Here is a 15116-nt window from a genome sequence, read left to right as displayed (position 1 = left end):
TTAGAATTGGTATAATAAGTCTCAGGCTTTATTAATGTGAACCACAGGCCTTTAAACCTACAATTGACCAGGGACCAAATTTTTAGTCATTTTGGATGGGTGAGTATATGTGAGTAGGTAATTGTAATTACAGAGGCAAAGATTATATTAACCTTGCTTACCTGCAATGTTATTCATAGATTTATAATACTGTACACAATTAGCAATTTGCAGTCTTTAGCAGAAGAAAAAAGAAGGTGCCACTGGCTTTAACCATTTCTTTGGACTTTCGTAGTTTTCTTTCAAGACATTAAATGTGTCTATGGCAAGACTAGTACAGACTCAAGTTTGTGTGTGCGTCAGAATCACCTGAAGGGCTTATGAAACAGCAGTAAAACACAGATTGCTGGGCCCCTCCCCACAGTGTCTGATTCCATAGGTCTGGGGGTGGACCCCAGAATTTGCTGTTCTAACGCGTTCTCAGGTGCTGTTGCTGCTGCTGCTGCTCCGTGGACCACTGGTCCTGTAAGAATTTGCCAACCACTGGTCCTGTAAGAATTTAAATTTGGCTTCATTCTGAGTTGATTGGGGGATCATGGTGGAGGGGGTGGTAGTTTATTTGCTTCTTCTTGACTCATCGCGTTTTGCTCCTCTGGGGTTTGGGCAGGAGGGAGAAGGAGTCTGCATTCATTCCAGTGACCGGGCTCATCAGTGCTGTCAGGTCCGTGGGCACACGGCCCTCGTGACTTGCCAGGCAGCCTCTCCAGGTGCTGATGGAGCAGGTACCCTTGCCGTTCCTGCTGCTGCCTCCTCCCAAACCAGGAAGCAGCACCCACTTACAGATTCAGAAGCATCCCTATTTGCTCCTGACCCAAATCTCCGCTGCATCCTGGAGACCACTGCAGTCCCTGGGTGATGGTGTGAGGATGTGACATGGATGGCCAGAACCTTCCAGTGGCCACCGCGTGGCTGACTGGGACTGGCCACGGGGAGGGAGTCAGGAGGCCTGGGTGGGCTTTAAAGTCCTTGGGTAACCTAGGGCGTGCCTCTTGGTCCTTGAGTCCCCCATTTTGACTCCTGGTGTTGATGAAACATACCTCTCTCCCTCCCACCCCATAAAATAGCAGAAAACCGAAAACCCAGGTCTGGGCGGTTGGGGGTGGCCTCCAGGGCATTTATGAGCTGATGTGTGGAACTTGGAGGGCCTGAGGAGAAAGCTGCTGTGTAAACAGAATGTATTATTAATAAAATGTTAAAAAATAGCATCATACCCTCTGCTAATAATAGCTGCTTAGGCTATGGGAGCTGCTCTGACACACAGGCTCCCAGCAGTGGAGAAGGAAGGGTGATTGGTTTTTGAATTTGCAACCCATTTAAAAGAAGTTGAGAATAGGTTTTTAAAAACATTTTTGAGCATGCTGCTGCTCCGTGGAGCATATTCATAGGTATATTGGTGAAGACAATATGGTGGCAGTTCTATAAAATTCAACTGTAATAAACCAACTCATCAATTTCTTTTGAGTTTTATTACATACAGTTCAGAGTTGGTTCACAATGTGGGCCATTCTACAGGCCTTTTGACTGAAGTATTAGCAATGTCTTTCCTCCTCCCGTCCCCACTGGTAAGCGGTTGATGCTCCCCAACCCCCTTGTACAAAGGATTCAGTGATTCCTTAATCGGTTAATGATTACATCCACTCTGCAGATGTAAATAGGGCACCTGCTATGTGCTACAGCAGACATCGAGATATAAAAAATGTGGTTCTTGCCTTTCAGGGATTTGTAGTGTAGTTTTGATTCAAGATACATAAGCAAGATATTAGGTAAGGAGACCATTGTATTCTTAATACTTGTCTCCTGAAGTAGTATTGTTAACAAAATCCAAATCCACTTTTTGTGCTTTATAGAGGTGTGCCTGCAGTGATCTGGAGAAAGAGATTTTGCCAGCATTGTTGTTTCCTGTCAGGAAGAAGCTCTGATATGTGCTCCTTTTTTCTCTATAGAAATGTGGAGATGGAATCTTCTCGAGGATGTTGTGACACATTGTCTGTTGAAGATCTAGGACCCACGTGGTGGCTGCCCTACTCACATCTTGGGGAGCAAGCGGCTCCATACACACATATACTACAAGTTTCTTAGGGACCATCAGACCCCATTCCTTCCTCACCAGCTGGGATGACTACTCCCTCCCTGCCTTCTGTACAGAGACTTGTGGCTTTTTAGCCCACAGGACAGTGCCTCACCCTCAGCTCTAGTACACCGAGGGAACTTGCCTGGGGAGCTTTTGAACAAATACAGATACCTGGTTTCACCCTCAGAGATTGATAAAATTGAACTGGAGCAGTCTCTGGACTACTGTTCAAAAATATCCCCTGGCGAGTGCAATGTGTCATCAGGGTTAAGAAGCACTGAGTTGGTTGAATTTATATGAAAGAGTGAATCAATCTCTGCTATCCACTCAGGAGTGTTTTGAATGGAAAAAAGAAACCACATCATAAATCTCAGAGGTTTATCCTGACGTTAGGCTCTTTTCCTGAAATGGGACCTCTCATAGTCCCATTTGCTCTTGGGTAAAAAAGTCTGGCACAAGTGTCGGGCACAGCTGGCCCATAATCATCTTCCCTATGGGCACAGCTGGGACTCAGGGGCCAGGACTTCGTTTGGCTTACTTCCGTCTGTACCAATCCCTCAGTCCATTCATTGCTTTTCCTACATCTCTACGTTCTTTTGACTTTCACCCCAGCCTGCAACGATGCCTTCTTTCTGTCTATGCTTTTGCAAGAAAAAACCCTACGACTAAAGTGTGGATTAGAAGTCCTACTGAGTGGCCTCCTAGTAGCCATGTTGACCTGCCCATTTCTGACTTCTGGGGTAAACATGTCTATCCACAGGTTTGTTAGGATTCTAAGTAGGTGTCACGTCAATATGATGTGGGAAATTTGGGGCCATTCTGTTAGTCCAGAGAAGGAAATCAAGATGGATAATGAAAAATGGTTTTATTTGATCGCAGGGAAAGAGAGCTGAGGAGGCTGCCAAATGATAGAGAGATATCTGGTCAGGACAAGAATGATCTAGAACTAACTGTAGTGCTTGTTGTATTTTTGCTCTTTTCATTTCCGTATAGTATTTTTTTTAATTAAATTTATTGGGGTGAGGGTAAAGGGGATCAAATATTCCGTATAGTATTTTGAGGCTTGTTTTACTGTCGTCATTTCCTTATGCTTACTTTTCACTTTCCATCTTTCTCCTGCAACTTGTTATGTCTGCGTTGCCCTTCGCCTCATGGCTGACGTTCTTCAGCCTGTTCCTGTGTTGGGTTGATTAACCTCATCCTAACTTGTCTGTCCTCATTTCTGTTTCAAGAATTGCCCCACTTTTGCCATAAATATGCTGTCTTTTGTCATTACCATGTCATCTCTCCTTTTTACCTTTGGGAAAATCCAAAGGTGTCTTATCACCAGAGAGAGACATCCAGGGTGGACTCCTCTTTTCCTTTGTTTACGCCAACATTCATGGGTTACTCTGTGCATTATCTCATTTCCCATTTGACAGGTAAGGAAAGAGAAGCTGAAAGAAATTAAGTAGCTTGACTAAGATCAAGCAACACATCAAATGACAGCGCTCGAGGTGTCTCATGCTAGAGTCTCCACTCTTTGCTATTAAACTCTGCGCCGTCCAGCTGGAGGAGGAGTGAAAAATTGTGTTGCCAGACATGGGGGGTGGGATTCACGGCCTCGAAGACCCTTCCATGCCAGCATTCATGGGAAGCTGTAAGGTTATGTAGGATGGGGAGCCCCTTCCTCATGGGGTTGATTTGGGTGATAAAATTCTGAACTGTATTCTCCTAGAGATGATACAGTATCAATTCGCAGACCGGTGGTCACAGTGAAAGTGGCAAATTATGGCTGGGTCCCAGTTCCTTGGGTTGTGTCATCGTCACTGTGTAAATCAGCAAGATGGAGTTTTCTCAGTTAAGTTTCTCCATGTTTTGTCTCTTTACAGAGCCTGTGTCATCTTGGGGGTGATCTTCCTTCTGTCTTCCATATGTATCGTGGTCAAAGCCATCCATGACCTCTCAACTAGGCTGCTCCCAGAAGTGGTAAGGTTCTTCTTCCTTAACAATTTCTCCTGAAGGTACCTGCTTCCTATGTTACCTCTTTCCACAGATTTCCTGGGGGGAAATTGGGCGGATGGAGAGAGAATATACAGCATTTTAGGAGTCCTAAAGAACTCATTACAGACTGAATGACTTGGCAGAGAGAAGCACTAGGCAAGATGAAAAGACTTCATGTCATTGAGCTGGTACTGGGGCTGTGTCCCTATCCTTAAAAATTTGACAATTTTTAAAGCAAGTTGTCTTTTATGGAGAGAAATGGGCTGATTTTTATATAGCGTTGTGATCCAGTCTGTGTTGTTGGCACTGTTGTTCTGTATCCATTCAATGACTGTTGTAACGAGATTTTTTTCCTTTGCACCTCAATTCAATACATACGCTATTTACATTAGGTTTTCTGGCACAACTGACATTCAGCTATAGAAACTGGAGGACACAATTTCATACTGAAATGTGTCTTTGACTATTTTGTTCTCTGGGCAAGAGTCATTACCTGCACTTTGATTCTTTTTTCCCCCCTCCCCTTATGAATGCTGAGAAAAGAAATATTTTTATAGTCTCCTATCAGGCTATCTTCATAAAAGGTTTATCAGGAGATGAAGACGCTGCCATGACAGTGATTCTCCATATACAAGTTGCACAGTGGTTTAAATGCAAATATATTGGCTCTTAGGGTATGATTTGATTTGAGCTTGGCTACGTGAACCATCTTAATATAAGGCTGAAATTATTAGACCTTTCATTTCACTTTTAGAAAATTGTATGTTAATCATTTTTGGGATAATGTAGTGTGTGTGTGTGTTTATGGGAAAGAGGAAAATGAAGTAGAACATTATACTGAATTTTGTAGAGCTGCTTAAGCTACTGTTTTAACTTGCTCCCCCGGACCCCGAGATTAGAGCCATTCCTTTAGTGACTCATCAGGATCTTAACTATTTATCATTACAGATGGAAAATCTTGTTCTCTAATATCTCAATGACAGGGAGAAAAGATGGATACCAGGGTAGGAATGTACCTACCTATGGTTTTTATTCTTTTCCAGCAGCACTAGCTCAGCAAATATTACTGTTTATTATATGCTGTGCTTTTCATCTCACTCTTGTGTTATCTCATCCTGATCTTCCTGGTTTCCTAGGATCCTGAACTTTTTCATCCTTTTCCACCATCAGATTTGCTATCCTGTGTTCATTCGGTCAAAATCTATAGCTTAGGTAAAATGTGGACATGAAAGTATTAAGAGGGATTAATTAAGATGTCAATCAGATAATATGTTTACCCTTTACAGGGGATAGAAATCTGACTCTACTCTAAGAAATGTTTATTGGTGGGAATTTTCAGCACTAGGTATTTGATGCATGAATTTATTTAGGCATTAAAAATTGATTTCCACCAGGGCTAACTTGATACGGAATGGATAGCTGTGCCCCCAGACCCTTGCAGAGGCCCTCCTGTTTTTCTCCTGGTAGCTAAACCATTTTTAACTGGGAACAGTCTCAGATCCTATGGTGCAAATACTCCTAAGAGGTGAAGCTCACTAATTTAAGTTCCACATCAAGGTGTGAATGTCTAATGCCCAGCCTCCGGTGGTGGTCAGTGGATGAAGAGTTCCAAGATTTTCCCCAAGACTGGACATGTCTTTGGAGAATTCACACCCACTGTATCTTTTATCTGTCCTGGTGTGGGATTTAAAAATCACACCCGTTTATCTCATTAGAACTCTGAAGAAAAGATCTAAGGTGGTATTTGTTGTTTTGTTGTTTTTTAAGCTTTCAGAGTTATGGAAATGTAACAAAGGTGACTTCAAGCTGTGTGAGCTCCTTGCTGCAGAGAGGAGGCCGTCTAATCAGCTGAGTGGCATGTAGGGGGTCAGGGAAATGCTGCCAGGTTATATAGTTGGCAGTGGTTTAATTCCGGATCTTTGGGTTCACTCTCTCTACTCTAGAAGTTTGTGGAAGCCCGCAGGCTATTGCCAGATCCCTGACCTCTGCAGTAATTCAAAATGAGCATTGGCCCACATTACCACCTGTAAATTAGGAGTTAAAAACTCCAATGCCCACAGAAGGTGGTCCTGAAAACAGAAGAAACTGCCGAGGTCTGGGGCAACTAGAGAGCCTGTGTCACGATGAAGGTCTACCCTCTAACAGAGTTGCCTTGTGGGAATGTGGGCCTGGGATTGTCAGATCTCCCAACTTTTCAAGAGAAAGTGGTAACTTGTGTTTAACGGGAAATAAATCGGCAGCTAATGAAAAAAGGTTTTAAAACTCTGGGTGGGAGTCGGTGGACAATTTCACATGCTTCTGGGCTGCTTGTGGCCGGTGGCAGTTGAAACCAGGGAGACTGGCATCTAGAGCCTAGATTTCATGAATTTAGGTCCCAGTTACAGCTTTACCCTTGTCCTCAACTGCAGAATTGCCTTTTCACATGTGATTTCTATCAACTTGTTTCTGTGGGTTTGTTAGAAGCAGCATTTTCCACACCCTCGGCCTGTGCCCCTGGCAGCTTTCTTTGTAATGTCCGCTGCACGGTTCTCAGGGTGAGAGTAATTGCAAGAATGGGTAAGTTTTGAATAAGAAAATTGCAGTTGAATTTCCTAACCATGAAATTGGTCGATTCTGAGCCTTGTGGTGTCTCCTGCCCCTTGGTGGCATTGGACGAGAGCTGTCTGACCAGTCCAGCTCTGGGGGAGCCCCAGAACGGGAACCCGTGGTGTCTGCTGCCAATGTTTCCCGAGAAAATGGCGTCTCACAACAGGTCCATGGTCACATTGGATCGTTAATGAAACAGATTCCATGGTTCTGGAATATGGGGAGAGTGGGCAGTGCTGCAAATGTCATGCTAATAGTGCTTGGCTTATATCTGTGGGTGGTTTTGAATGGAACATCGCCCTCTTCCTGTTTTTATGCCCCACCTGCTTTGGTGAGAAGGAAACAGGTGGTTTGCTTCTCCTTTTTGGTAAGACTTGGCGGCTCTGAAAGCTGGAGTGATCTTCCTGAGCTCATCAGCTTGCTGGTGGCATAGCCTGGATTTGAACCCTGCCTACTACTGTGGGGCGGCCTTGGCTTCTGCTATCGTGGGCTTACATGGTCTTGCTGCTCATTGGATTTCCAAGTCTGGATCTCCTGTCTGTCTTCTTTTTTGTTTGTTTGTTTTTATTTTTTACATTTTTTTTTTCTGTCTTATACTTAGAGGGGGATGCTGCCAAGGGCTGTCCTAGGGGAAGGGTGTCCAGGTCCCCAGCCCGTCCTGTCCTTCGCCTTTCGGGCTACTCCTGCTGGCCCCGCCCCTTATCACACAGACCCCCTGCACTCGGTGCCACTCACTGGCCAGCATCTGTCTCCATTGCTTTGTCTCTTGAAACACCTGTAGGCAGGCTAACTAAGAAGCCCTGGATAATGCAGTAGGACAAGTGTGGAATATAGGAATCATGGGATACATGGACTTGAATGGAAGGAAGAGCTTTCGGGAAGCTGCTTAGCAGTTGGAAGGGTCGTGGTTGTGGTGGGCTGACCTGGCGGAGGTCTCTGCTTTTTACCGCTGTGACCTCCACCGGCAAGTCCCTTAGTCTCCCTGACCCTGGGCTTCCCAGTACGTAAAGTGGAGACTATACGAATGTCAGAGGTTTGTGATAAGGATCAAATGAGTAATTTATTGAAAATAATTGGCATTAGAAGGTAGTGCTACTATGGTGGCTGCTGCTCTTAATATTGTGGGGTGTTTTGTGGTTGTTGTTATTTGTTTCTGAACCGCTGATCAAAGTTACTTCGACTTGTGGCCCTGTTGGTGTAGGACATATTTAACAGAAGGAAATGAGGGAGAATGGTGGAGTGGGCAGTAAGGTGTTGGGGCCAGGTGAGCAGTTTCACAGAGTTGCCACCGCCCCCAGTCAAGGTGTCAGCTTCGGGTGTCCTGAGCACGTGCCTCATCCATGGGTGTGAGTTTCTCAAGGTTCCCTCAGCACCAAGTGAGTGTTCTGAGGCAGTGTAGCCTTGGGGTTAAGGAGACGGGAGCGGAAGTCAAGGAGACAGATCTCAACTCTGCTACTTCCTAACCGGAGGAGCCTGGGGTAGATTGTAGAACCTGTCTCTGCCTCAGTTTCTTTGTTTGTAAAAAGGAAATGATAATGGCACCTTCTTTATAGGATTGTTAGGATAACAAAATAAAAAGATGCAGGTAATGTGCTTAGCATATAACTATTGACTGAACGTTGGCTAATATTGGTCTAGAGAAGAAGCTTCTCAGGAAGTTGCAGACCTTTGATGCTTTTGATTCTGGAGGCTTAGACTGTATTAACCGTCCAGGAAATGTCTTCGGGGACACTGTTCTCAGCTCAGGTGGGGTAATGCTGTAGACTCCTTCTTGGGCAATAATCTATAAATCCTGAATCCACCATCAGCAACAGAGAGATTCATCTTGCAAGATGACACACTCTCAAGCATAACTCTAAATTTAATTTGGAAGTTATATTGACAAGAACTTTTTAAAAAAAATAACCATACACAGTCAAGATCCTCAACAGCCCCCACCCCCACCCCACCCCGCCAACATTACCCAACACTCTGCAAAGAAAAGCAGAAATTGTGGTGTCAGATTGTCCGTCTGTCACTCCTGTTACTTCAAACAGAATAATTCCATTACCTCAGCAAGATTGACTTTTTTTTTTTCACACTGGAGCCAAGGACCTACCAGCTTTTAAACAGAAGAGAGCTGAGCACTGGTTTAAGTATATTATTATTGGTTTGCGTGAGTTCAAGGAAAATAGACTCCAGAAATAGATCCATACATATCTGGTCAATTGGTTTCTAACAAAGGTGCCAAGGCAATTAAATGGACAGGAAAGAAAAGTCTCAATAACAAATGGTGCTGGAGCAGGTGGATAGCCATATGGACAGCAGTGGACATCCACTCTTATATCAAAATCAACTCAACATGGATCATAAATCTCAATGTAAAAACCTAAAATTTTAAATTTCTAACAAAAATAAGAGAAAAAAATCTTTGCAACCCTGGGAGAGGAAAGGTTTCTTAGATACAGCCCTAAATGCATGAACCATAAAATCAAAAAAATCAAAAATTGGATTTCATCAAAATAAAAAACCTTTGCTTTTCCTAGACACCATTAAGATGACAAACGTAGACAGCACACATATAAAGGACTTATATCTAGAATGTATGAAGAATAGCTTAATAAGAAGACAAACGACCCAATAAGAAGATAGGCAATAGATTTATACAGACAATTCACAAGAGAAGAGATAAATGAATGCCAATAAACTTAGGAGAAAATGCTCAACATTATTAGTCATCAGGGTATTACAAATTAAAACCATCATAGGATACCACTATATACCCATTAGAATGTCTGGAATTTAAAAAACCAAAGAACCCCAAATGTGTTGAGCATCTAGAGCTCTCACACATTCGTTGATGGTGAGAGAGTAAAATGGTTCAACCAATCTGGAAAACAGTTCAGAGATCCATTAAAAAGTTAAACATCCATTTATCGTATGATCTAGCCATTCCACCTTTAGGTATTTACCCAAGGTAAGGGAAAATGTACTTCCTGATAAAGACTCTTACCCAAATGTTTATTGCATTTTCATTTCTAATGTCAAAAACTGGAAACAACCCAAATGTATATCAACAGGGGAATGGGTAAACAAATTGTGGTGTGTCCACATAATGGAATACTACTCAGCAATAAAAAGGCATTATTGCCCCATGCAACAACATGCATGAACCTCAAAATAATTAAGGTGGGTACCACAAGCAAGACAAAAGGAATGTATACTATATCATTCCATTTATATAAAAATGTAGTTGCAAACTAATCTATAGTGACAGAAGGCAATAGTGGTTGCCTGAGAATGGTGGGAGGGGGAGGCGGTAGGACTTAAAAGAGTCACAAGGAAACTTTTTGGGGTGATGGAAATATTCTCTTGCTTTTGGTAATGGTTTCACAGGTATAAAAATATGTCAACATTGATCAAGCTGTACACTTTAAATATATGCAGTTCCTGTACATCTAGAGGCTGTGTTTGGCCACAAATGACCTCACATTGCTAGGCCAGATAGGAATCTTGCTCAGATCTATATAAAGTAAACATTTTAAGCTGCTATGAAGCAAGGTTTTATTTGCCTGACTGTAACCCATACACTAAATACCTGGAATGTTGACAGCACTGATAAAAGTTATGCTATAAATAGGCAGCAATATGAAGACAAAGTGTATGATAAGAGGGGAAAGTGTAAATAGTAGGCTAAATATAACAGCTGTCATCAGAAGTACATAGTCAGAGGAGCTTTTGCTGAAGCATGACTGATCTCATGCCGTTGCCAGAAACACTCACGGAGAACCTGCTGGTGGCTCAGCCTCTTTAAAATGAGAGTATTGACCTTTTTAAAACTGGAAGCATGGGTCGTCTGTCTTTTCTGTCTCTTGCATACAGTATAATTTGTATGTCAGTTCATATGTTACTTAGGAAATGGCTGTATGAGAGTCTCTGATGTGTTCTCTTTTCCTTGCTGTGCTAGCCTTGGATTTTAATCAGAACATGATATCTGTGAGCAGTCCGCCATGTTGTTTTGTTGTATCCATTATGCCTTTTTGTATTTTCAATCTCGAATAGGTGCTTTTCAGCTTCAATCTCATTAGACCATCACAGTGTTCCTGAAGTAGGTGCTAGACTCGCTGCCATTTTATAACTTTATAACTTTTTATAACAAATCCTCAGATAAAGAAATAAAACGACTTCCTCCAGACGGCATTATATCAGCATCAGACACACGCAAATGAAACTAGGTTTCTTGACAACTGATAGAGGGCTCCTTCTGTTCTGTGGATTGCCTCCTGAAGGACCACAGAATTTGAGACCTGAAAGTCAGCTTCCAAGAAAAGCGAATACAACTGGTTCAGTTTCCTGATTGAGAAAATAAGGCCCACAGACTCAGTCTAACAGAAGTTTCTGAATAAACTTCAACTCTAGGATTTTCCACACTCAACTGAATGGGAGTGAACTCCATTCCCCAACCCAACCCCTCCCCACCCCATTTTTCCAGTGGCCTTGAAGACTCTAACCTAACAGGTACAATGAAAAACTGCCTTAAGGGCCTACGGGGTTATGGTAACAAAAGAAGAGAGAGGGAAAGATGGTGGGGTGGTGGGGGGAACGTGCTCATTCCTCTCCATCCCCCAGTCTAATTTAGGGGCATCTGTGTATTTTAAGGTTACTCATGTTTATCAAAGATGGGTGTTGCTGGATCAAGGTTGAGTACTCTGCTATTCAAATGCATCTGCACTTGACCTTGGGAAACTTATTTAGTCTCTTGGCACTTGTGTTTCCATCTGGAATGTGAGAATTCAGCACTTCTAATTTAGCGCCTCTTTTTCTCTGAGGTTTTGAGAGCACTTTCTTATCTTTTAAAGACAGAAAAAATTTTTGTGTCAAAAGAGGTTTAACATTTTCATTTTTTAATTCACTTCCATAAATGTAATATGGACAATGCGATCCTCATAACATTTCTCTGTTTTTCTGTTTATTGTTCAGTTCATGAAGAAAATCATCCTGAATGCCTTTGTATTTTCCAAGCTTTGACTAAAATAGCCCTGTTCATACGGTGCGCACACTATGTCCTAGTACAGGAAAGCATTTGGGAATAAGTTTCTCCAGTGATGAGAGCTCCTCCTGTAAATTACTTGTGTTCCATGCTCTTGTCGCCTGACTAGTGCTGTTGCTGTTACTTTGGAATATTTTGCCTGTGGCCAGAATATGAGTATTTAGTGAAAAGGCTACTCGTGTTACTGAATTGTTGGGAAACATTTGATACTTCTTTGGGAAATAGTATGGGAGCACTAGGTAGAAATTCTTAATCCTTAAATAATCCTATTAAAGTGGGCTCTCTGATCCTCCCAGGCCCCATGGACTCAATACAGGATCTTAACCCTAAAGAACTTTGCAGGGAGAGACAGAACACGAAAATTCCCCAAACACCACTCAGTCCTCTGTGCTCCCTTAACACCTCATGCTGAATGCAATGGTAGCTCTGGCCACATTGCAGGGTAATTTTCTCTCTACTCCTTTTCCCGAATAGGCTGTAAACTCTTTGAAGACGTAAGAGTCACTGTCCTCCCAGCACTGAATAGAGCTTGGCATGTAGCAGGAACTTCATAAGTGTATGTGGAAGGAATGAATTCATGCATGCTTGAGGTCATTGGCTGCACCAGTAATAGGCTAGTGCCATACTTAGAAAAGGGGTGTGTATACAGCTGTGGTATTATAAAGTTGTATACCTGAAATTTATAGAATGTTATTAACCAACGTTACCCCAATGCATTTAATAAAAAAGGTAAAAGAAAAGAGGTATAAACAAGAGGAATTCATCTTTCAAGGAAACTTGAAAGGTTTCCGGGACTGCCCTAGACATTTTTGTACCTTTGTGGGAGAAATATAGTTATCAATGAGGGCTTGTCCCAGACCACTGCCTTGCATTCATAGCCTTGAGTTTTTTTCTCTTCTGTGCTACGCTGCTAGTGATGTAGGTGAACAGGTGATATGCAGGTGAGGGAGCCCGTGTGTGTGTGTGTGTGTGTGTGTGTGTGTGTGTGTGTGTGTATTCCATTGTATAAATGTACCACATCTTCTTATCCAATCATCTGTTGATGGGCACTTAGGTTTCTCCCATACCTTGGCTATTGTAAGTAGTGCTGCAGTGAACATAGGTGTATATATATCTGTTCGAATTAATGTTTTGGATTTCTTCAGGTAAACACTTAGAAGTGGAATTGCTGGGTCATAAGGTAATTCTATTTTTAAGTTTTTGAGGAACCTCCATACTGTTTTTCCATAGTTGCTGCACCACTTTGCAATCCCACCAACAGTGCACGAGAATTTCCTTTTCCCCACATCCTTGCCAACACTTGTGTGTGTGTTTTTTTAATTTATTGATAATAGCCATTCTGACAGGTATGAGGTGTGGTTTTAATTTGCATTTCTCTGACAATTAGTGACATTGAGCATCTTTTCATATGTCTATTGGTCATGTGTATTTCCTCTTTGGAGAAATGTCTACTTAGGTCCTCTGCTCATTTTTTAATTGGGTGTGTGTGTGTGTGTGTGTGTGTGTGAGTTGAATTATGTGAGTCCTTTATAAATTTTGGATATTAACCCCTTATTGGATGTATCATTGACAAATATCTTGTCCCATTTAGTAGGTTATCTTTCCATTGTGTTGATTTCCTTCATGGTGCAAAAACTCTTCAGTTTGATGTAGTCACATTTGTTTATTTATTTATTTATTTATTTGTTTGTTTGTTTGTTTGTTTGTTTGTTTTTATTTTCCTTGTCTGAGGATATCAGAAAAAATATTATTGAGAGTAATGTTTACTGCCTATATTTTCTTCTACGAGTTTTATGGTTTCAGGTTTTACATTTAAGTTTTTAATCCATTTTGAGTTTATTCCTCATATATGGTGTAAGAATGTGGTCTAGTTTCATTTTTTTTGCATGTATCTGTCCAATTTTTCCTACATCATTTATTGAAGAGAGTGTCTTTACTCCAGTGTATATTCTTGCCTCCTTTGTCATAGATGAATTGACCACATAAGCATGGGTTTGCATCTGAGCTCTCTATTCTGTTCCGTTGATCTATGTATCTGTTTTTATGCCAGCATTGTGGTGTTTTTATTCCATTGATCTATGTGGTGTTTTTATGCCAGCACCATGCTGTTTTGATTACTATAGCCTTGTAGTATAGTTTGATTTCAAGTAATGTGATACCTCCAACTTTGTTGTTCTTTCTCAAGATTGCTGTGGCTATTTAGGGCATTTTATGGATCCAAATAAATTTTAGGACTATGTATTATAGTTTTATGAAAAGTACCATTGGTATTTTGATTGGGATTGCATTGAATCAATAGATTGCTTCATGTAGTATCATCCTCCTGACTTTTTTGGAATAGCTTGAGAAGGATAGGTGTTAATTCTTTGACTATTTCATAAAATGGACCTGTAAAGCCATCTGGTCCAGGACTTTGTTTGTGGGAAGTTTTTTGATTACTGATTCGATTTCATTAGTAGTAATCAGTTTGTTTGGATTTTTTATTGCTTCTTGGTTCAGTCTTGGAAGATTGTATGTTTCTAGGAATGTATCCATTGCTTCTGGATTGTCCAATTTGTTGGCATGTAATTGTGTGTAGTATTTTCTTTATAATCCTTTGTATTTCTGTGGCGTCAGTTGTCACTTCCCCTCTTTCATTTCTGATTTTATCTATTTGGGTCCCCTTTCTCTTTTTCTTGATGAGTCTGGTTAAAGGTTTATCAGTTTCGTTTATCTTTTCAAAGAACCAGGTCTTGGTTTCATTGATTATTTTTTTTTAGACTCTATTTCATTTATTTCTGCTGATTTTTATTATTTCCTTCCTTCTACTCACTTTGGGCTTTGTTTGCTGTTGTTTTTCTAGTTCCTGTAGGTGCAGCCTTTGGGTTGTTTACTTGAGATTTTTCTTGTTTGTTGAGGTTCCAGCCCACAGAATTTGGTGGCTGTTGTCCTTCTCTTGTTTTCTTTGTCCTTGTGGGTTCATGCCTTTAAAAGAGAATTCCTATTCTGCCATTTAGTGGCCTTATAAAAGCTGGCTATGTGTTCGTTCTATCATCTTTAATTGGAATCCCTTCTGATTTTTAAGGCATTTTCAAATACATGATGCAATGTTCTTAGCATGGTGAATTATTTGTTCTTTTCCTCTTATTTAGCCAAAATTGAAATTCAGGTCCATCAGGCAATATTAGAGGAAGATTGTCCTATAATTTTTTAGGTATGAAAGGCAGTAGATTTTAGGTCAAACATAAGGGGGTTTGAATACTTTCTACACCACTGACTAGCTGTGCGACCCTGACCCTAGGTGGTTACTTAGCCTCTGTGTTTGGGGGTCATAATTTCTACCTATAGGGATCTTGCGATAGTTATATGTAAACTAAAATTAAATTGTTTATTAAGCCTTTGGGAAAGAGCTTCATCTCCAATGGGCAT

General features: G+C 41.4%; 1 protein-coding gene across 1 annotated transcript in view; it reads left to right on the top strand.

Annotated features, from left to right (window-relative positions):
• The window catches only part of TMEM163 (transmembrane protein 163), a 206005-nt gene that overhangs the window by 166849 nt on the left and 24040 nt on the right, over positions 1 to 15116 (top strand). The window contains exon 5 of the mRNA XM_081052608.1: positions 3982 to 4078. Coding sequence (XP_080908734.1) covers positions 3982 to 4078 — 97 coding nt within the window. The remainder of the gene's footprint in view (positions 1 to 3981; positions 4079 to 15116) is intronic.

Source organism: Rhinolophus hipposideros, assembly GCF_964194185.1.
Source record: "Rhinolophus hipposideros genome assembly, chromosome: 6".
In the NCBI taxonomy this organism is placed as follows: Eukaryota; Metazoa; Chordata; class Mammalia; order Chiroptera; family Rhinolophidae; genus Rhinolophus; species Rhinolophus hipposideros.
Note: the sequence above shows the minus strand (reverse complement) of the source record. Positions and strands in the feature narration are given on the sequence as shown.